This window comes from Ambystoma mexicanum, chromosome 5p, assembly GCF_040938575.1.
Source record: "Ambystoma mexicanum isolate Mex_15411 chromosome 5p, UKY_AmexF1_1, whole genome shotgun sequence".
NCBI classification, from domain to species: Eukaryota; Metazoa; Chordata; class Amphibia; order Caudata; family Ambystomatidae; genus Ambystoma; species Ambystoma mexicanum.
In genome coordinates this window covers 858,017,853-858,038,822 of record NC_090930.1, presented here as the reverse complement: position 1 = coordinate 858,038,822, position 20,970 = coordinate 858,017,853, and the positions used below count along the sequence as shown (strand labels likewise).

Here is a 20,970-nt window from a genome sequence, read left to right as displayed (position 1 = left end):
GGGCATCCGAGCGTTCCAGTCAAACTGGACGAAACGGATGTGCACACGGAAACCGATGTTCACCCACTGAACCACCCCCTACACCTAGGGCCGATGGCGTACTCGTAAGGGATGTATCCAAAATGGGAACGGCCGCCATTTTGTCAGCACCGGAGGAGAACTGCGACACGTGTGGAAGTGAGGCAGAAGTCCCCTTCGGCGGGTCAGGGGTCTTCATTTTAGCCTTAACACAAGGAAACTCGGCCGAGTCGGTACTGTGTGCCCTAGGATGTTTCTGTGACATGCTAATAGCCAAAAAAGCCTTTGCATGAAGGACCTCGGCACTGCTGGTAAAGGAGGAATTACGGTTCAAAACCTCAGTCCTTGCACCCTCAACAGATCTGGAGTCACCGCAAGAGAGGGAACGATGAGAAACACACCTCACCGACAAGACCTTAACAGGCCTCTCAGAGCTGTTGGTAACCTTAGCCTCTAAACGAGGGACCTCAAACAGAGTTCTGTAAAAGCCTCTTCACGTCAGGCCTCGAACTTCCGTTCGGTATCAACAACCTCAACCGAGGCCTCGGGGCGTACCCCAGTGTTTGTACGGGAAGCTCCAATCAAAGAGGCCTCGGAGCAAGCTCCGTTACGAAACGCCTCAGTAGAACTGGGCCTACAAGCATCCCCCACAGGAGGGGCCTCGGAATGTAATCCGGTGCCAAAAGGCCCCTTACGGAGATCCTCGGAGAAAACTCTGATACACTTTTTAGGTCTAGACGGCACTTCAGGGCAAGCCCCGGTAACACAGCTTTTGATGCTCCTCCCAGCCCGGGAAGACCCCGGGAAGGAGTCCCCCGGCCGTGGTGGCCTAAAAAGTAAAGAACTCAACGGGAGTTTCTTCTTTTCGTCAAAGGATTGAAAATGCGTAGGGGGAGTGCGCTGAAACACCTCCTCCCAACGCTCTAAACGACATTGAAGCACCCAGACTGAAAGGGCATCGCAATAAAAGCACAAGTCCCACCGGTGATCAGGACCCAAGCACTCTAAACAAAGAGGATGGGGATCCGCCCTAGCGAAGTGTCGCTGACAGGAAGAACGATTAGGAAAGTCTAGCTGAATAGGCATAGACGGACTACCGTGCGATCACCAAGCATGAGCCAGAGAGGAGGAAACTGGAAGAAAAAGTCTTCCGCTGATGCAAGTGTGTCCAGTCTCGAACGAGCAGAGAATGATGGGCGATGCGCTGGGCAGAGCTAAGGCGGGTGGGGTTAAAGCCACGTGTGGTACCCCGCATAAAAAGAGAGGAAGGACAAACATTTGGCACCATTTTTGATGCTTTTACAAAGTGTTCCGGTCCCGTCCCACAGGACGGAGGAATGTCCCAAAAGTATGGAGGAAAAGGGACGTCTGAGTATGATAGAATCAATTTGCCTACCTCAAACCAATACCTTCAAGGTATTAAGTAGCCAAAGGTTTGTTGAGCTGAAAGTATTCCACTAGCAAATCCATGTTTCCCAGCTGGGTTCCCAATTGTTTCTAGTGTTTTTTGACGCAACATACACTGGGGCATGATCACAATGTGAATGTGACTAGTTCTTCTAGTTTAAGCTTTTATCATTAGGTTGGGACTAATTATCAAGATGTAATTGTTTCTGGCATATGCACCAAATTCAGGTTAATAAACTGTGTAATCAAGCTTTTATATAATTCTTGAATTAACACCCTACCTCTTAAAATTTGTTTTTCAATTTAGTTACGTTTTCATCAGTTGAATTTTGTTTTGGTATGACCTGCTATTCCCTGCAGTCCATTGTCATACTTTGAAGACTCATGCTTAAAGTTCTTCAAAAAGTTCAAACAATTGAAAAAAAAAAACGAATACCCCAGGGTTTTGGTTCGGGTCATACAATGATGCTCCCCATTACTGCATGTAACACCACTCATTAACAAAACAACCATTCCTATGAATCAAGATTGCCACTCTTCCCTTTTTAAATGGCATAGGTCAAGTGGAAAAGTACCAGGTAGTGCGCTTTAAAAAAAAAAAAAAAAACTATTTCAAAGTATGCATGGGTGAGTAAAGTACCAAAGGTTTATCCTCTTTCGGGTAACAGAAGACTTAGATTTCCATTATGGGAATGAAGTCTCCTAATCGTCAGTGAACCGATATACAAGAGCATCTTGCTTGCTTTTACCATTCATCCTATGCATTATAATTTTCAAAGTACTCACCACCTCCCCCACCCCCCCGGAAAATCTGCCATGACCCCACCCCTTACATTCTCACATTCCTCTACAAGCAATGTGTCTGTAAAGCCTGCTGTTTATGCCCCCTTCTACCAAAAGAAACAGTCAGTTCACCTGCACGGACCAACATCTGCAACCTCAGTGGGACTTCCAGTTCCCCAAACCTAGCCACCACTCTTCAGGCTTGTATTTTCACATATCTTGGATATGAACAATGGTTGCAGTCAAAGAAATTACTTTGTACTCAAATTTGAACTCACATTCCCCAAACAACCTTCCATGTGCCGGTTAGTGATTGGCTACAAGCAACTAGGGGTCAGGAAAGCTCATAGTAATCTTCCCCTCACCACCTCTTTAAATGCCAGAGTATAAAAGACTGATCTTTCTGCACTTGTGTACAGAGGATTTCAGCTCTTTAAATCGCACTGCCACACACACGGCCAAGCACAGCACCTGCACCGTGTATTACACGCACGCAGGGGAGCTACACCATTTAATCACATAATGTGCACTGGAAATTGACCCCTTTGCCACATGCACGGACAGACTCAACCCGTTTGTATTTTACTTACCTGGATGCTAACCCAATGTTAACCTGCATAGGCACCTACGAGCACCCTTCCACAGTGCTGCATTGCACTCCTTTAAATTGATAGATAAACCGATTAGTGATTAAAAATACTTAAAAATGCTGTAGGGCCTGCATGTAACAACACAGGCTATATTACACTTGCCCGTGACTCTTACACCGTCTCACGTGCACATAGGCACCCGTGATGCCCTGGCGCAAAGTTTGAGTATAATTTTTATGTCATCCGCAGCCATCCACCTCGGCGGATTTATATAGCGTAACTAGATGCCTGCCTGACCCAGATGTTTTCCCTGGCTTTAGGCCACCCATGGGTAAGCCTCTGCCTATTAAACTGCATTAATCTGAATTAGCACGCACTGGCAACTAATGCCCGTTGTCCTACCTACACTTGCAGGAATGGAAACACCAAGGACCTCAAAATCCTTCCAGTGTACTTAGACACTGCGACATCTCGAGCCACTGCGCTCCAAAGATCCAGTAAGCACTGGTTCTTTTTTGTGGACCGTCACTTACTTACTGCTAGATCTTGTCGATTTGACTCACTCCTAAAATACTCTTGTCTGTTTACTCCAACAGACTTCAAAAGATACTTCTACCCATGGAATATCCCGTCCTGATGAAGGCCACACCACTAGAGCTCACTTAGCTCACCTTCTGGCCGAAAAAAAAAACTGTTGTGTTGACTTAATGTATTGTATGAGTTGTTGTTGTTCAACCCTACATTGTTTTGACGCATTGTCTGCCGCTAAATGTGCTATCACCTCACTAAGTCTGCTAGTCTCCTTTCCAAGGACTCCTTAGTGGATGCAGAATCATCTGTTCCCTACAAAGTGGGTACTAAACCTTAAAAATGTACACCTGCTGATGTATCTTTTGCACCATATTATGTGTATTGAAACACCCATTGCAATATAATTAAAATCCTATTGCAGCCCACAGAATTGTCCTGTCACATATTTGTCACGAACTATTCATATTAGTTGACACCCACCACGGAAAGGTGGTTGATACTAAGGAGCTGACTTGTTCAGGGCCATCTGTAATGGATGGCAATTATGTATTGTGCTCTTCAGGAGTATAATCTTATTAATCTTTGTGGAAGATATTCGATTTTGAATTTTATTTTACCATGGCCTGCGAGAGACAGGCATGGTATCAAGAGAGATGACAGACAGCAGAAGAACAAGTTACTTACCAACTGTAACGTTCTTTCAACTGGATGTTCCTCCCACGTATTCCTCATCTATGATATTCGTATCTTGGCAACTTCGTTGCTTCTGAAAATGAAATTCTCGGTAGAGGGCGCTGTGCACGAGGTTGTGGCGTCGATGTCCCTCGACGGTCTCCATAGCGTGTCGACGTCACCAGCAGTATAAGTAGCTTGTGCCGCGCCCATTGGCTTCAGTTCTGTTTTTTCATATAAACTATTAAACATTCAGTCATGTCCCAGACTAAGCTCTTCATGAACGTAAAGTGTAAACCCCGTAAATTGTACAGCAAGGAAGGATGGGAGGGGCAATGAGGAATATGTGGAACATCCAGTCAAAAGAACGTTACAGTTGGCAACCAACTTGTTCTTCGAATGGATTGTGTCCTCCCACGTATTCCTCATCTATGATAGACTCCCATAGCAGTGGTAATTTAGGAGGTGGGAGTACTATTTAGTTTTATCATGGATCGAATGAAGTAGAGCTTTTGCAAACAATCCCTCATGGGACGAAGAGGCATCTAAGCAGTAATGCTTAACAAAAGTATGGATTGATGCCGATGTTTCAGCTGACCAGATATCAACTACAGCGACTTGCCGCAGAAGTTGCCATAGCCCTCGTGGAATGGGTATGAAGCCCTTCCGGCGGGTCTTTCCTGGCTAACCTGTAACACTCCACAATAGCCAAAGTAATCCAGCGGGATATAGTTTGTTTTGTCACTGCTAATCCCAATTTATGATCACTATAACACACGAAAAGTTGGCCATCCTGGTGCAATTTTGACATTCTTGAGATATAAAAACTCAGAGCCCTTTTTGGGTCCAGCCTGTGTAATCTCTCCTCTTTGCCCAAATGAAGAGGAGGGTCGAATGTTGGAAGTGTTATTTTTTGTGAGAAGTGAAAGTCAGCAACTACTTTCGGCAAGAAAGAAGGTTTAAGTCTAAGTACCACCATGTCTTTGTGAAAGGTAGTATACAGAGGTTTACATGAGAGCCTTTAACTTGCTACCCCTGCGGGCTAATGTTAAAGCCACAAGAAGGGCAGTTTTAACTGTTAAGAGCCTTAAAGAACAGGAATGTAGAGGCTCAAAAGGTATCCAAGTCAGGAATTTCAACACAAGATTTAAATCCCAAACCTTGACATGAAATGGTACTGGAGGATACATGTTGGAGAGCCCCTTCAATAATTGGATAGTCACTGGAATTTTGAAATAGGAAACCTCTTCTGAGGAGCACTTAAAAATGAAAAGCGCTGCCAGGTATCCCTTTATGGTTCCAACCTGGAGCCCTAGATTGGCCAAATGTAGCAGAAAAGAAAGCACCACAGGAGTGCCACATTAAAAAGGGTCCACATTCTTATCCCTGCACCAGTTGCTGAATTTATTCCAACGACACTGGTACAGGGATTTAGTTGCTGGCCTTCTGGCCGAGAGCAAAATCTTCATTACGTCGTCCGGGAGGTCCCAATCCTTATATCTCAACCTCTCAGAAACCATGCATGAATGTTGACTGTCTTGACCTCTAGAGGGAGAAGCCGACCTTCCTCTTGCGAGAGAAGATCCTTTCTTAGTGGAAGACTTATTGGAGGGCAGATGGATATGGCCAGAAGGTCCGGGTACCACGTCCATCTGGGGCAATTAGGATCATGTGTTTCCCGAACTTTCTCAACCTCCTGATTATGCGATTAATCACAGGGACTGGAGGAAACGCGTACAGAAGTGGAAACTCCCAGTTCACCACAAACGTGTCTCGTAGAGCTCCTCGGAGGAAATTCCCTTGAGCAGTACAGTTCGCACTTCCGTTTGGCACCGGTCATGAACAGATCCACTTGCGGGATTCCCCAAAGGGTGAAGATCTTTTGAAGGACTTTGTGAGCTAGTTCCCACTTGTGCGAGACTGCTCTGCCTGCTCAGAGCATCCACCGCTGGGTTCTGCTCTCCGGCTAGGTGAACTGCCAACAGAGATTCCTTCTTGTATTGCCCAGAACCAGAGCTGCATTGCCTCTCTGCACAGTGGTAGTGACCCTACGCCGCCTTTCTTGTTGAGGTAGTACATGGCCACTGTCTTGTCCGTCATAATTGGAACATTATTTTCCCGTACAGAGTCCAGGAAGGCCTTCAGTGCTAGTCCGATTGCCCTCAGCTCTAAAAGGTTGATGTGTAGTTTGGACTCCGATGAGATAGTCAGATCGTTGGTGTGGGCTCTCCACCCCGTGAGTGAGGCATCCGTCACTACTGTTATCTCCGGCCATGACTGCCAAAAAGATTCCCCTTTGAGGATATTGTCGTTGCAAGCCCACCATAGAAGGTTCTGAGCAACTGTGCTCAGAACCTGCAGAAAAGCTGACATATTCCCGGAGAATTGGGACCACTGTGTTCTGAGGGCCCATTTAAGGGTCTCATCCTCTGTCGGGCCTATGGCACCAGAAAAATGCATGAGACCGAGCAACCTCAGAAAATCGAAGGCCGGCAGATGCTGGTCATTGTGGAACAGTTACCATCTGCAGAATATGATGAGCTCTCACAGCGTGAGGCGAGGCTTTCCCCAAGGAAGTATCCAGGACTGCTCCGATAAACTGGAGTCTTTGGAATGGTACCATATGAGACTTCTAGGGAGAAGCCCAGTCTGTAGGGAGGGGCAGGTGACAGATGTTCCTGAGCTTGTTCGGGGGAAGGCACCCTTCTCCTGAGACTCGCTGCCACTAACACCATCAGTTTGGTGAAAATCCTCCGGCAGAGGTCAGCCCGAATGGCAGAACTCGGAGCTGATAGTGAGAACTGCGAACCTCCGGTACTTTCTGTACTGGAGATGGATTGGCACATGAAAGTAAGCATCCTGAAGGTCCACAACCAGTCTTGGAGTTCAAGAGCATGAAGGATTTGAGAAAGGGTTACCATCTTGAACTTGTCCTTCCTGAGGAACTTGTTCAAGATTCTCAACTCCAAGATGGGTCTCAATCCTCCTTCCTTCTTTCGAATGAGGAAAGTAAGGGGAGCACCAACCCTTGTTCCTCTCCGCAACAGGTACATGTTCTATTGCACCTTTCTCTAGCAGGGTTAAGATTTCCTGCAACAGGAGCGGATCTGGAATTTTGACAAGAGTAGGTTCCCGGTGGATGGTTCTGAAGCCTTCTTAGGAAGGGAAGGCAGTAACCTTGAGCTACTGTTTCCAGTGCCCAAGCATCTGAAGTAATGCCCCGCCATTCGTTCAGATGCTGAGAGATTCTGCTTCTCACCGGGGTCTTGTGTGACAAGGTCTCAGAGCGATTTGGAGGCGGCTGCAGGAGCCGCTGAGGGTAAAGATGCCGCTGCTGAGGCTGATTTCACACCTCTTCCTCGTCCACCATGAGGGACATTTCTATTACCTTCTGTGCGGCCTGTCCTCTTCCTCTACCAAATGAGGAGTAGTAGCGAAAAGAACGACCTCTCCAGGAACATGAGCCAAATGAGGTTTTTGAGGCTGTCACATAGAGGCGCTAAGTGACTTAGCTGCCGCCTTGGAGGTCTGCAGTTTCTCTAAGCTCTCAACAGCTTTACTGCCAAACAGCCTCAAGCCGTCGCGTCGAAAGCCATGTTGAGTAGTCTGGTCTGCACATCAGGTGCAAACCCAGACTTCCTCAACCACGCAAATATGCGCAGTACTGTGCATGTAGCCATGGATCTGCTGATGCGGTCAGCAGTATCCAGTCCTGATTGAGGACACTCTCCCATTGCCTCCTTGCCATCTTCAACAATATTTAGAAAGCCTTCCCTTTCTTCGCCTTCTGAAATATGTTCAGCCGCCACCAGAACACAATCCCACAGGGTATGGGTGAATCTGGCCAGGGTACAGGTAACATTAGCGGACTTAAGGGCGATACTGCTCGAGGTAAACACCTTGCGAGCCCAAGCATACACTTTATCATCTCTATCCGGGGGATAGATGGATAGGCTGATTTTCTTGTGGAAGTTGAAGCTTGGACCACTAGACTCATGCGTAGGGTGTTTACTAAGATAATCAGGGTCACAGCTTGCCGGTCTATATTTTTTGAGGAAGTTCTTGTTGACTGCTGACCCAGATTCAGGAGCCTCCCAATTTGCTACTACTGTTCTTTGAAGGGCCTTATGAAAAGGAAGAACTGGGTCCTTTTGGGGGCCCTGATCCAGGATGACGGTCATATCATCCTGTTCAAATGTTGGGGATGACCAACCCCAACCCATAGTCAGCAACCCTGTTCATCAGGTTCCTGTACCCAGAGTCTGCATGTTCTGCAGGATCAGGTTTTTGAAATTCTAACTCTGGTGACCTATCAATGCCACTGGCAGAGTGAAGGGTGTCACAAAGATCTCCCATTCTTGACTCAGGGTCAATCAATTCCTCTGGTACATCCCTAGTACCAGATTTTACTCCCAATGGAGAAATATCTTCTGAGGCGATTTCCTCCTCGAAAATAGAGGACAGACTTAAAGTCTGATCTTGGTAAAGGGGTGTACCTTTTTTCTTTCTCTTGAATTTGCCTCGAGGGAATCGAAGGAATCTTCAAAGACGTCAATGGCGACTTCGAGAAGGGAGTCAATGTCTCCATAGGCTTCGAAGCAATAGGCGCTGATGGCGTCAATGAACTCGTCGAATGCTTCGATGGTTTATGCTTCTTAGCCGGTGTCGGAGAACCACTCGACTGTCGAGGAACCTTTGATGTTTTAACATCGGGTCGAGAATGTCGAGTCTCTGCCTTACTACTAGTCTTAACCAAAGTAGTTTGACCTTCCTGCGTCGCCCGAAGGAGCGTCCGGGGTCTGGCTCTTACGAGGCTTCTTTGAGGGTGTCGGCCCGCATTCTCAAAGACCTTCATCATGTGCACTCTAAATTCTTCCCATTTTCTAGGGGAATCCGACCTAGTCTGACATCGTATCACCTCGATAGAGGTATCTGACGAAGAAGAGGGAGACCTATGTCTCCTCTTCGCCTTCTTGGAAGAAGAACGTCTCGACCTACTCCTAGAACGAGACCTCTTCGAGTGCTTGTGCCGATCCGAATCTTTCAACTCACTGGACTTCCTCTGCTTCTTAGAAGAGGCCTTCGAAGCTTCCCGCCCCACCGCCAATATACCTTTTAGTTCACAAAGAGCTTTCTCCGTCATCGACTGACGGGAGCCTCAAAGATGGGTCTTGAGGCGTTTCCTAAACGCCGGATGGCTGTTTTGTGTTCTCAGTGAAACTGGTAGATTGTTCCACAGCTGAGCTGCCAACACCACAAAAGATCTTCCCAAGCCAGATTTCAGTTTAAATTTAGGAACAGACAGAAGGCTATTACCTTCCGACCGCAACTGTCTATAAGGTACATAAGGCACTAAACTATTCCTTAGGTAGCTGGGGGCTTTACCGTAAAGGCATTTGTGCACCAAAGACCGAGATTTAAACTTCGCTCCTCCACTCTGAGCCAATGGAGGGACAATCTCTCACTGGTTACATGGTCACTTCTCTTAAGACTTTTGACTAACCTGACTGCGTCATTTTGAATGACTTCACATCTAGCCAAATCCTTGACAGAAGCCCCAATGAAGAGGGCATTTCCATAGTCAAGCCTTGACAGCGCAATGGCTCTGGCAATAGTGGGCATGTTACTTTCGTTCAAAAATGGCTTGATGGCCTTCATTAACCTAAGGTAGTATGCCATATTTTTCTGCAGATAGTTGGTCTGAGCTTCAGAATTGACAGCTGAATTCACCATCATGCCGAGGGTTTTAACTTGAGGATACTTGGATTCTGGCATCCTTGATCTGAAAGGACTTCTAATCCACTCCAGGTTTGGCTAGCTGGCAACTGGACCGAAAAGCATCAATTCAGTATTAGTGTCATTAAGACACATCCAATTAAACTGCATCCATTCGGCCATCATCCTGTAGACATTTCCAATCCTAGCACTGTCTGCACAATGATTGACCTCAAGCTCCAGAATAAGCTGCGTATCATCCGCGTAGTTCGTAAAAAACATTCTGGTTTTCACTAGAATACTACACAGAGTGCGCATATAAATGTTGAAGAGCACAGGCGACAGACTGGCGCCCTGAGGAACACCGAATATAATGGAGCAAGGGTCAGAGAAACTACTTCCCCAATGAACTCTGGCTTGGCGGTCGGATAAAAAAGAAACCAGACACTTAATAGCCTTTTCGGAACAACCCACATTATCTCCAAGTGCTTTGATTAGAAGTTGGTGATCTACCAGATGAAAGGCCGCACTTAAATCTAATAGCATCAACAGCCCTACTTTGTTCTTATCCACCAGACTCAACATGTGGTTCTGGAGGTCCAACATAGCTGTCTCTGTGCTGTGTATTGCTCTAAAACCAGACTGTTGCTGATGTAAGGCTAAGTGTTTTTCCACATATGTTTGTAATTGCTGAGTGGTTATTTTGTCCAGAATTTAAAGGACACAATTAGAATTGGTTATGGGGCAGAGATTTGCCGGGTCCAATCCTGCCTTTTTTTACCAACGGAGTGATAGTGACCTTTTTGAGCTCTTTCGGAACTAAGCTCTCCTTAAAGGAGGCATTCACTATTTTCAATAAAATAGGAGCAGAGTTCCTTGTATTGAAGAATAATGTTAGATGGTAGCACATTTTCTAAACAAGATGTTGGTTTCATATGACTCAACACCTCTAGCAGCTCACTTTCCGTCACAAGATCGAACCTGAAGGTCTCTTCTCGAAGACAGAGATCGTCCTCCTCGGGTATCGTTATATGACTCGAGGATAGTCTGGCTTTAATAATATTTTGGCTGGCTTTCTCAGTTTTAGCTATGCAAGCCTTCTGTACAATGTTACAATCTACCTCTGTAGGTAGAAACGGAGGGGTAAGGTTCTTAGGTTTTTCTATACTCTTTATAATAGCAAAGAGTTTATTGGTCTTGTTGGCAGCATTTTCGATTTCAACATTAAAAATGTTCACCTTCGCTGTTATTTCTTTATACTTCTTAACCTTGTTTTTCCATTTAGCCTCGTTTTCAGCAGATTTGTCTTGTATCCACTTCCTCTCAAGAGCCCTTTTTCCTCTTTTAGTTGTTTGGAGCTCGGTAAACCATTTCTGATTATTGTTATTTTTTCTGACTAACTTAGTTTTGAGTGGTGCCGCCATCTCCACAAGCTCTTGAATGTGCTTGGTATATTTATCTAATAGCGTTGCACAATTATCTTGCTCCTGGAAAGAGAGCAAAATTTTATCCAGGCATGGCTGAAGTTGTCCATTATTCAGATTTTTGAAATTTCTACTGCCCACCTGTGTATGGGGATTGTGTTGAGGGGAAGGTGATTGCAATTTTAAGTTCAAGACAACTAAATAGTCGTCACTCCAAATGGCAGGTATAGTATTGCAATCCTGGGTCAATATGTTATAAGCAAACAACCAATCCAATTGATTCCCTTGTGGGGTTGTGGGCTCTTCGTTTATAATACGGAAATCAAGATTTAAAGCTTTTTCTAGAGTGATGGCTCCCTTATCATTCTTGTTTCCACGCCAGTAATTAAAATCCCCTGCCACCAAGGTAGACACATTCGTGGATCTTAATGTAGCCAGTTGTGAACAGAGTTCCATGGGGAAATCCGAGACCAGTGACGGTGGTCTATATATTACTATTAAATTAAACAATTATTAGGGGAGAATACCAACTTCAAATGACTGGCTTCACATCCACTACAACTAAAACTAACCCTAAAAAAATTGAGGTTGTCCTTAGCAATGATTGCCACCCCACCGCCCGACCCTGCCGTCTATTATCATTATAAACAATGTAACCTTCAGGTACTGCCAACTCGCACGTAGGCCCTATGGGGTCTTTAAGCCAAGTTTATGTCACGTAGGGAATATCATAATCATTGTCAAGGATCAAATCTTTGATATTAGTTGCGTGTTTAGTCATAGAGCGTGTGTTTAGCAAGCCTACTTTCAAGCTGATGCACAGATCAGAGGACAATTGCGGCAGGTCTGCTTCTGTATTTGTTTTATTATTCTCAATGCCTCCCACCCTCTCCAGAAACCCATCGCTCCCTTTGAAGGGCAGACAGCATGCTGACCTGATCGATTTGTCAGCTTTCTTTCAGTTTGGCATTCATTATAGGTAGCGTTTGCTTAATTAGTGTTGTCCGTTCAGTTTGGTATTCAATATGTGTAGCATTTACTTATATGTAGCAATCGTTACTGATTTCCAAGTTTCTTCGGAGCGCGCCAGTCTTAGTGTCTCTTGACACTTATCAGCTTTCGCAACTCCTTCCAACAGTTCTCCCCAAGCGGGAAAACCTTCAGCTTGTTCGTCAGGAACATATGCAGACACGGCCCAGCACTTCTGCTATGCTCCACATGCGGTCTGCGTCACCGGCGACATCCGCAGCTCCAGCTGCACCCGGGCTTGGGCGTGGATGGCTTTCCCCTCTCCTCTACTACCTGGCAGTGACTGCTGCCCACCTTCACATTAGAGGGTTCCCGGTCCTACAAAGTCCCCCTGGCAGGTCTCTGGGAATCGTTGCGGACGTCTCTACTCCTTGGCTTGTTCCCAACACGGCAGATACACTGCTCTCTCTATATCCCAGTCTGTTTTTGGGCTCCAGCTTTTATACTCATTAACAGGCTGCAGGTGGAAAGGGTTAGAGTCCACTGCCAGACCTTGTGTAAGCCTGCTAGTGTGACATGCATGATCTTCATTACTAAGTGCATGCAAGCCCCTCTTTCGAAATTCCAGGGTAGGTCAGTGTTAGCGAAGAGTGGGGGGGCGGGGAGGGTGGATACCATGTCTCGCCTTCAGGTATCCTCTCTCCAATTCCCAAGGATCCTCCACCCATGTGATCCTCGCTCGGTTGTCCACCCCCAGGGTCAGGATCCAAAAGCGACGGCCCTTTCCCCTGGCCACCTGAACAGAAGATGCATGGGGAGTAGATGCAAGAGTAACTTGAGGTTTCTCACACCTGGTAGTCACATAACTTGACACGTATCTTTATCGCCTGCCTTGCAGGGCCTGACCTTGCTGTACCCACTACTACTCAATTCTGTCCTCCTGGTCTTCTGTAAGGCCGTATGTTAAGATCCAGTCCATACATAAGCCTACAATATTGTCACACAATGAGCCTTTTATTAAAAAATGAGGTTAAGTTGCTGGGCTTTAAGCCACACTCTGCTGCAATTTGCATGGTCTTCAGGCACTGCAGTATTTGGATATTTTCTGTGCTACATTTTTCAGTCCATCAAATGTAGTTATGTTCTGCAGGTTTGACTGCTGCAGTTTCTTTTTTTAAATAACTGACAGCGTTTTTGTTCTGTATATGTAGTAGGTCATAACTTAAAAGTTACTCTTCCTGCCAGAGGCACTTAATCTCTTAATGCTGCCACGAGATCTGACTTGCGTATCGTACTTCCCAATTTTTGCCTCTTATGTATCTTACCTTTTTTATTTACAGCCACATTATTTAGGGTTTGTGCACTTGATTAGGATTTCTGATGTCACAATTCTTGGAAGGGCTTGCATACACACGTTTTCTTTTCATACTCTAATTTGACTTCAACAAAAAGGATTGTGGGGCTCATCAGAATCTCTTATGCATAGCGTTTGAGGCAATAGTGAGCAGCGTCGAGGTGCCTCTGCATGAGTGCTCTTCACTGCCCCGTCCCAATTTTCTTCCATATTAGTCCACACAAATCGAATCTGAAAGTGAACTGGCCCCAACAGGACAAACAATTTTGAAAGCCAACCACCATGTTCAAGTTGCTGCATCTCTCATTGAGTTGGGGTTCCTTTAAGTTGAAGTTGCTTTCCTGTCTGCTAAGCCATCTTTTATGGAGCATGCCCCGCTATTCTGGATAATGGTCATAGGTTATTGGGCCCGATGAACAAGTTACTTACCAACTGGTAACGTTCTTTCGATTGGATGTTCCTCCAACTTATGACTCATCTTAGATGTATTTCATCCAGCTTTGCTGCTCTTCTGCCGAAAAATTTCCGAGGGCGCCGTGCGTCGATGTCGTCGAGTCGATGGTCCCTCGAAGGCCTCCGTCGAGGGTGACGTCATCGGGTGTATAAGTAGCGCGCATGGCGCTTGTTGGCCTCAGTTATGTTTTTCCCCTTTTTATCTTTGATCTTGTACTGTGTAGATTGTGCCGGCAGACCGGTATGAGCCTTGCGAGATTTGAGATGGCAATAACCCGGAAAAATCTACAGAGGGGTAGGCTGGGAGGGCGATGAGGAATACGCTGGAGGAACATCCAATCGAAAGAACGTTACCAGTTGGTAAGTAACTTGTTCTTCGAGTGGATTGTGTCCTCCAACGTATTCCTCATCTTAGATAGACTCCCAAAGCAGTATGGACAATTCCTCTGGAGGAGGGGGTAGATTTTTCGATACTCTTAGATGGCCGAGTATAGTACTGCTTTTCCAAAAGTTAGCTCCCTAGACTGGGAAGCATCCAGGTTATAGAATTTTGAGAAGGTGTGTAGCGAAGACCAAGTTGCTGATTCGCAAATGGATCTTATTGGAACACCTCTTTGAAGGGCCATGGAGGAGGCGATGCCTCTGGTGGAATGAGCCCTTAACCCTTCCGGAGGGTCTTTTTGAGCTAGCCTGTAGCATTCTGAAATGCAAAGCACAATCCAGCATGAAATTGTCTGTTTTGTCACTGATTGACCCAGTTTCCTTCCTGTGTAACCTATAAACAGCTGGTCTAGAGATGTAAAAGCTTAAAGCTCTTTTCGGATCCAACCTGTGTAATCTTTCCTCCTCCTTCGAATGATGGGGTGGAGGATAGAATGCGGGTAAGAATTTTCTGACAAATGAAAATCAGATATTACTTTCAGTAAAAATTATGGTTTTACCCTCAACACAACTCTGTCCTTATGGAACACAGTATAGGGTGGCCCAGAAGACAGTGCCTGCAATTCGCTCACTCTTCTTGCTGATGTTAGAGCAACCAAGAAGGCTGTTTTCCACGTTAGTAATCTTAATGGACACGTGTGCATAGGCTCAAAAGGAGCACACTTTAAAAATTTTAAGACTAAATTTAGATCCTAGATCGGTACTTGAAATGGGTGAGGACGAAATACATTAGTGAGTCCTTTTAAGAATTGTATTATCAAAGGAATTTTGAAGTAGGAGCATTCTTCCGATGAGCGCTTGAAAATGGAAAGCGCCGCAAGGTAACCTTTTATTGTTCCGATATTCAGACCTCTATGTGCTAGGGTCAGAAGGCAAGATAATACTTCCGGAATAGAACATAGAAAAGGATAGACATTCTTTTCTCTGCACCAGTTGCGAAACTTTTTCCAACGGCAACGGTCTGGAGACTTTGTTGCTGGCCTTCTTGCCGAAAGCAACACCTCCATAACGTCATCTGGAAGGTTCCAATCCCTGTATTTCAGCCTTTCAGATACCAAGCATGAAGGTTGAGCGTTTTGACCTCTGGATGGAGAACCTGACCCTCCATTTGAGAGAGCAGGTTCTCTCTCTGAGGAAGACGTACTGGAGGACAGATGGACATGTCTAGAAGGTCCGGGTACCACGTTCTCCTGGCCCAATCCGGGGCAATTAGGATCATGCGGCTGCGAAACCTTCTCAGCCTCCTGATGACCTGAGGAATGACGGGAATCTGAGGGAACGCGTACAATAGTGGGAAATTCCACTCCACCACGAACGCGTCCCCCAGGGCTCCTCTCGGGGGAAATTCCCTTGAGCAATACCTTTTGCATTTTCGGTTGATTCCGGTTGCAAACAGGTGTACTTGAGGGGTTCCCCTAAAGGCGAAGATCTCTTGAATGACTTCCTGAGCCAGTTCCCATTCGTGGGATACCGTGCTCTGCATGCTCAGAGCATCTGCCGTCATATTCTCTTCCCCGGCTAGATGAATTGCCGTTAAAGAGATTCCCTCCTGAATCGCCCAATAGCTCTTTTGTTTAGGTAGTGCATGGCCACTGTGTTGTCCGTCATTATCAGGACATTCTTTCCCCCGACAGATGGCAGGAAGGCCTTCAGCGCTAGTCTGATTGCCCTCAGCTCTAAAAGGTTGATATGTAGTTTGGACTCCGATGGAGACCAACGACCGCTGATTGTCAAATCGTTGGCATGAGCTCCCCACCCCAGGAGTGAGGCGTCTGTCACTACTGTGATCTCCGGCCATGGTTGGCAGAAAGGTTCTCCTTTTAGGATGTTCTCTGTACAGGTCCACCATAGAAGGTCTTGTCTGACCTTGTTCGGAATCTGAAGAAGATTCGTCATTTGATCCGAGAACTGGGACCACTGAGTCTTTAGGGCCCATTGAAGGGATCTCATCCTCAAGCGTGCCTCTGGCACCAGAAAGATGCAGGATGCCATGAGGCCGAGCAACCTTAAAAAGTCGTAAGCCTGGAGATTTTGGAAACCATCTGAAGAATGTCTTGAGCCCTCGACTTGGGAGGCAAGCTCTTTCCCAAGGACGTGTCTAATACAGCTCCTATGTACTGAAGCTGTTGGGAAGGTGTCATCTGTGACTTCTTGAAATTGAGGGAGAAGCCCAGTTTGTGGAGGAAGTGGCAGGTGACTTTCAGATGATCCAGTGCTTGCTCGGCAGAACGCGCTCTGATCAACCAATTGTCAAGGTAGGGGTAGACATGAATCCCCCCTCTCCTGAGGTGCGCTGCCACCACTACCATTAACTTGGTGAAGACCCTTGGGGCGGAGGTCAACCCGAATGGCAGGACTCGAAACTGATAATGTGAGTCGCCAACTACGAACCCCAGGTATTTTCTGTGTTTGAGATGAATCGGCACATGAAAATAAGCATCCTGGAGGTCCAATGACACCAACCAGTCCTGAAGTTGAAGAGCCTGAAGGATCTGAGAAAGGGTAACCATCTTGAACTTGTCCTTACTGAGGTACTTGTTCAAGTTTCTTAAGTCCAAGATGGGTCTCAGTCCTCCGTCCTTTTTGGGGGATCAAAAAATACAGGGAGTACCATCCCTTGTTCCTCTCAGCTGCAGGTACTGGTTCTATAGCACCTTTCTCCAGCAGGGTTAAAACGTCCTGCTGTAGGAGCGGGTTTGAAGACTTCAACGGGTGTCTCCCTGGTGGATTGCTTTGAGGTTGCGTTAGAAAAGGAAGGCATCTTGGGCTATTATTTCTAGAGCCCAAACATCTGAAGTAATGGCTCGCCATTCTTGCAGATGCTGTGACAGCCTGCCCCCTACAGGTGTTTTGTGATGCAAGTCCTCAAAGCGGTTTTGTGGCGGATGTTGCAGCCGCTGATGGCTGAGAGGCTGCAGCTGGAGTTGGTTTAGCACATTTTCCTAATCCACCACAAGTGGCCTTTTTCTGGCCCCTTTGACTGGCCAATCCTCTCGCCTTTCCATATGAGGTGTAGTAACGATAGGATCGTCCCCTCCATGACTGTCCTTGCGCACAGTCTGAGGTTGCCTAATAGCAGCTCCTAGAGATTTGGCAGCTGCTTTTGAGGTCTGCAACCTCTCAAGGCTCTCGTCAGCCTTGTTGCCGAAAAGGTGAGACCCATCAAAAGGCATGTTTAGAAGGCGGTTCTGTACGTCCGGTGCGAAACCCGACTTCCGTAACCAGGCAAATCTGCACATTACTGTGCTAGTGCCCATGGACCTGCTTACACTATCCGCAGTGTCCAATCCAGATTGAAGGGATTCCTGCATGGCTTCCTTTCCATCTCCAACGATGGCTAGGAACCCTTCCCTTTCTTCCCCTTCTGGTATGTGCTCCGCCACCATTGCAATGCACTCCCAAAGAGTGTACGAAAATTTTGCCAAGGCACATGTGGAGTTGGCAGATTTTAAAGCCATGCTCCGGGCTGAAAATACCTTCCGTGCCCAACCATCCACACGCTTATCGTCCCTGTCTGGAGGGATAGACTGGTATGCAAGTTTGTTAGAAGCTGTGGCTGCCTGTATGACCAGACTCTCGAGGATAGATAGCCGGGGTCGCTACTGGCCGGGCGGTATTTTGAGGTGAGGGATTTATTTACCGGAGGAATAGAATCCGGAGTTTCCCAAATTCTTGGCCACCCTATTTTGCAGGGCTACATGAAAGGGTAGTACTGGGTCTTCGGTGGGACCATGGTCCAATATATCTGTTAAATCATCCTGGATTAATTGGGCTGATGGTCTAGCCCATCCTAAGTAATCTACTACCTTTGTCATTAATTGACGGTATGATGGACTGGCATGCTCTCCTGGTCTGCCAAAATCGTTTTCAGGAGATGTGTCAATGCCACTTGCATTGTGTAATGATTCCACTAAGTCCCTCATTCTGCTTTCTTCTGAAATCAAGAGTTCTGGGACATTTGGGGTGCCATATTCCAGCCCAAAAGGTACATTCTCATCAGATCTCTCCTGTTCCTCAAAAATTGAGGTCAGGGATTTGAAAAACTCCTTTCTGGGGAGAGGCTTGAAAACCTTCTCTGAGAGGAGGAGGAAGAGGTCTAGTACCTGGCTTTGAGGACAATACAAGTTTTGTAACCTTATCCTTCTCTTTTTCTGGCTTCCCTGGCTTGGCTGGAGCCTTTGGCACCGAGCGTTTCGGCGTCAACGGCATCGATGACACTGTGGTCGTCCACAGGGTCTGCTTCGAGGGCGTCGAGGTGACCTTCGAAGATTTTCCCTTCGAGGTATGATGGGTCTCGAACGGCGTCAATGACCTCGAGCGGTCGACTCGACTGTTTTTCACTCTGCGTCCTGGAAGGTTACCTATCCTTTCTTTTTCGATCCCCCGGGCTCGAGGGCACGCGAGTGTCGGAGCAATGACGCTCCCAGCAGGCTTTCGAAGAAGGCGCGGACCGAGGCTTCGCTTTTTCAAACACCGCCATCATTTTGACCCTGAATGCTTCCCACTCTTCGGCAGACAAATGTTTCGTGGGGCATTTCATCTTTTTTGGAGAGTCGTCTGACGACGAGGTGGAGGGAGACCTGTGGCGTCGTTTCTTCGATCTTTTTGACGACGACGACCGATGGGAATCGCTACGGGACCTCGATCGATGCCTTTCGCGTCGAGGAGAATTCTCACGGGATCTCGACTCGACGCTAGAGGTTTTTCGATCGGTTTTTCGACCTACCTGTAGCTTTCTTCTCCCTTCCCCATCATCGCCTGACACTTCGTACAGACCTCCATGTCGTGGCCTTCTCCGAGGAACCACAAACACTCTCGATGCGGGTCCGTGATCGACGTTTTTGACCCGCACGATTTGCACTTTTTGAATCCCGATTTCGGGGACGTGGTCGGCGTCGATGAGGACATATTTCGTTATTATATATTCTCACAGAACTCAAGGCGCGCCGAATGTCCGAAGCAACATATACTGCGGAAAAACAGAACTGAGGCCAATGGGTGCCACACGTGCTACTTATACACCCAATGACGTCACCCTCGACTGAGGCCTTCGACGGACCATCGACTCGACGACATCGACGCATGGCGCCCTCTGCCAAAATAATTTCCGAAGAGCTGCAAAGCTGGATGGAATACATCTACGATGAGGAATACGTTGGAGGACACAATCCACTCGAAGTCTGCATACAAAGCTTTCTTATGGTACCATTTTCTAGCACCTCTGTTTGTGGACTAAACTACAAAAGATGGGCTTTTCATTGCTTCATACGATGTCAAACTCTTTTACACTTTCCAGTTGCCTCAGCTTCTGTTATTTAAACTTACCGCAATTTTGCTGTAGTCTTCTTTCATCCTCAGGACACACCCAATGCATCGACATGAGCCAACCAGTCACTTTGACTTTAAGGAGTGATGCAGAGGGTGTCACCTGGGGTTACGAAATCTGTGCCTCAATTCAGAGAGGGATTACAATTGCACATCAGTTCACTTACCAGGGTAAAATTACTGTGGTATGCAAGGATGGCTTTGCTTTCAATCTGATTTTGCTGGATTACAGCACCACAAGGACCCTAAAGTATGTCTGGAGGAAGAGTATCAGGTCTGTCAGGGGAGCATAACAAGCTGGGGAAGAGGCCTCAGGACTAGGGCTTTACCTACAGCATGGCAGCCCGATATCTGGAGCCGTGACAAGAGCAACCTCTCAAACTAACCGACCATCATGTTGTGTACATTTGAGTATTTTAAAACAAACTGGTCGAAACGGTTTTCATTGGGAAATGTTGGTTTAAAGCATTACAATTTGATCTTACACTGTTTAGTGGTGAATCAATATTATTCCCTGGTATACCCACATTGACCAGCACCACGATATCCATTTACCACAGTAGTTCCAGGTTAAAATATTGGGTGTCAAGAGGACAGATTTTTAAGAGAACTGCTTTTGTAGGCTGCCATGGCCCCTGGCAACCTGGGGGGTAAGAATCCACACATTAATGACTTTTGAATGTGTGCCTTCACAAATGTGTAATAAAAAGTAATCCAACAATGTTTACCTTGTCAACATTGGCGCGTGTCTTAGCAGAAGTCTCCACATAATTAACAGTCCATTGCTCAGCCCTGCATTTCGCTTCTTCTATGGAGACTTGCCTTTTATCTTCTAAATCTGATTTATTACCAACTAGAAGAAACGGTACATTTTCATCCTCTTTTACTCTCAGAATCTGCTCCCTAAAGAGTAAATATTTGAAAGTAAAACATTAGTTTAACACATTTCACTTGTAAAATTACAGATTCAAATATGACACACCAACAACTTCTCAGATTTGAAAGTTGCAATAAATTTAATATAGGTCTGTTGACTCCCCCACCAGGGGTCAAAATTAGGATTTGTTAAACAGGAGCAAAATCCAGCTCCTGGGTATGTGGCACCAGCCTTTAGGCAGCTGCTACATCTGGGGAACCAGGAGCTAGTACATAGTGGGGGAGATGCAAACTCGAACCTTTTGTCCATCATATATTATAAAATATGTTTTATATGTCTTAGGTGTGTCATTTATTCTCTTTTATACACATTACCCAAACCTTCACAGTTAATATTACATAGCTATGCTTG

General features: G+C 46.3%; 1 protein-coding gene across 2 annotated transcripts in view; it reads right to left on the bottom strand.

The window, feature by feature from the left end:
• RALA (RAS like proto-oncogene A) overlaps positions 1-20,970 on the bottom strand; it is a 334,245-nt gene that overhangs the window by 34,619 nt on the left and 278,656 nt on the right. For both annotated transcript variants that reach the window (XM_069613286.1, XM_069613285.1), the window contains one exon: positions 20,411-20,585. In XM_069613286.1, coding sequence (XP_069469387.1) covers positions 20,411-20,585 — 175 coding nt within the window. The remainder of the gene's footprint in view (positions 1-20,410; positions 20,586-20,970) is intronic.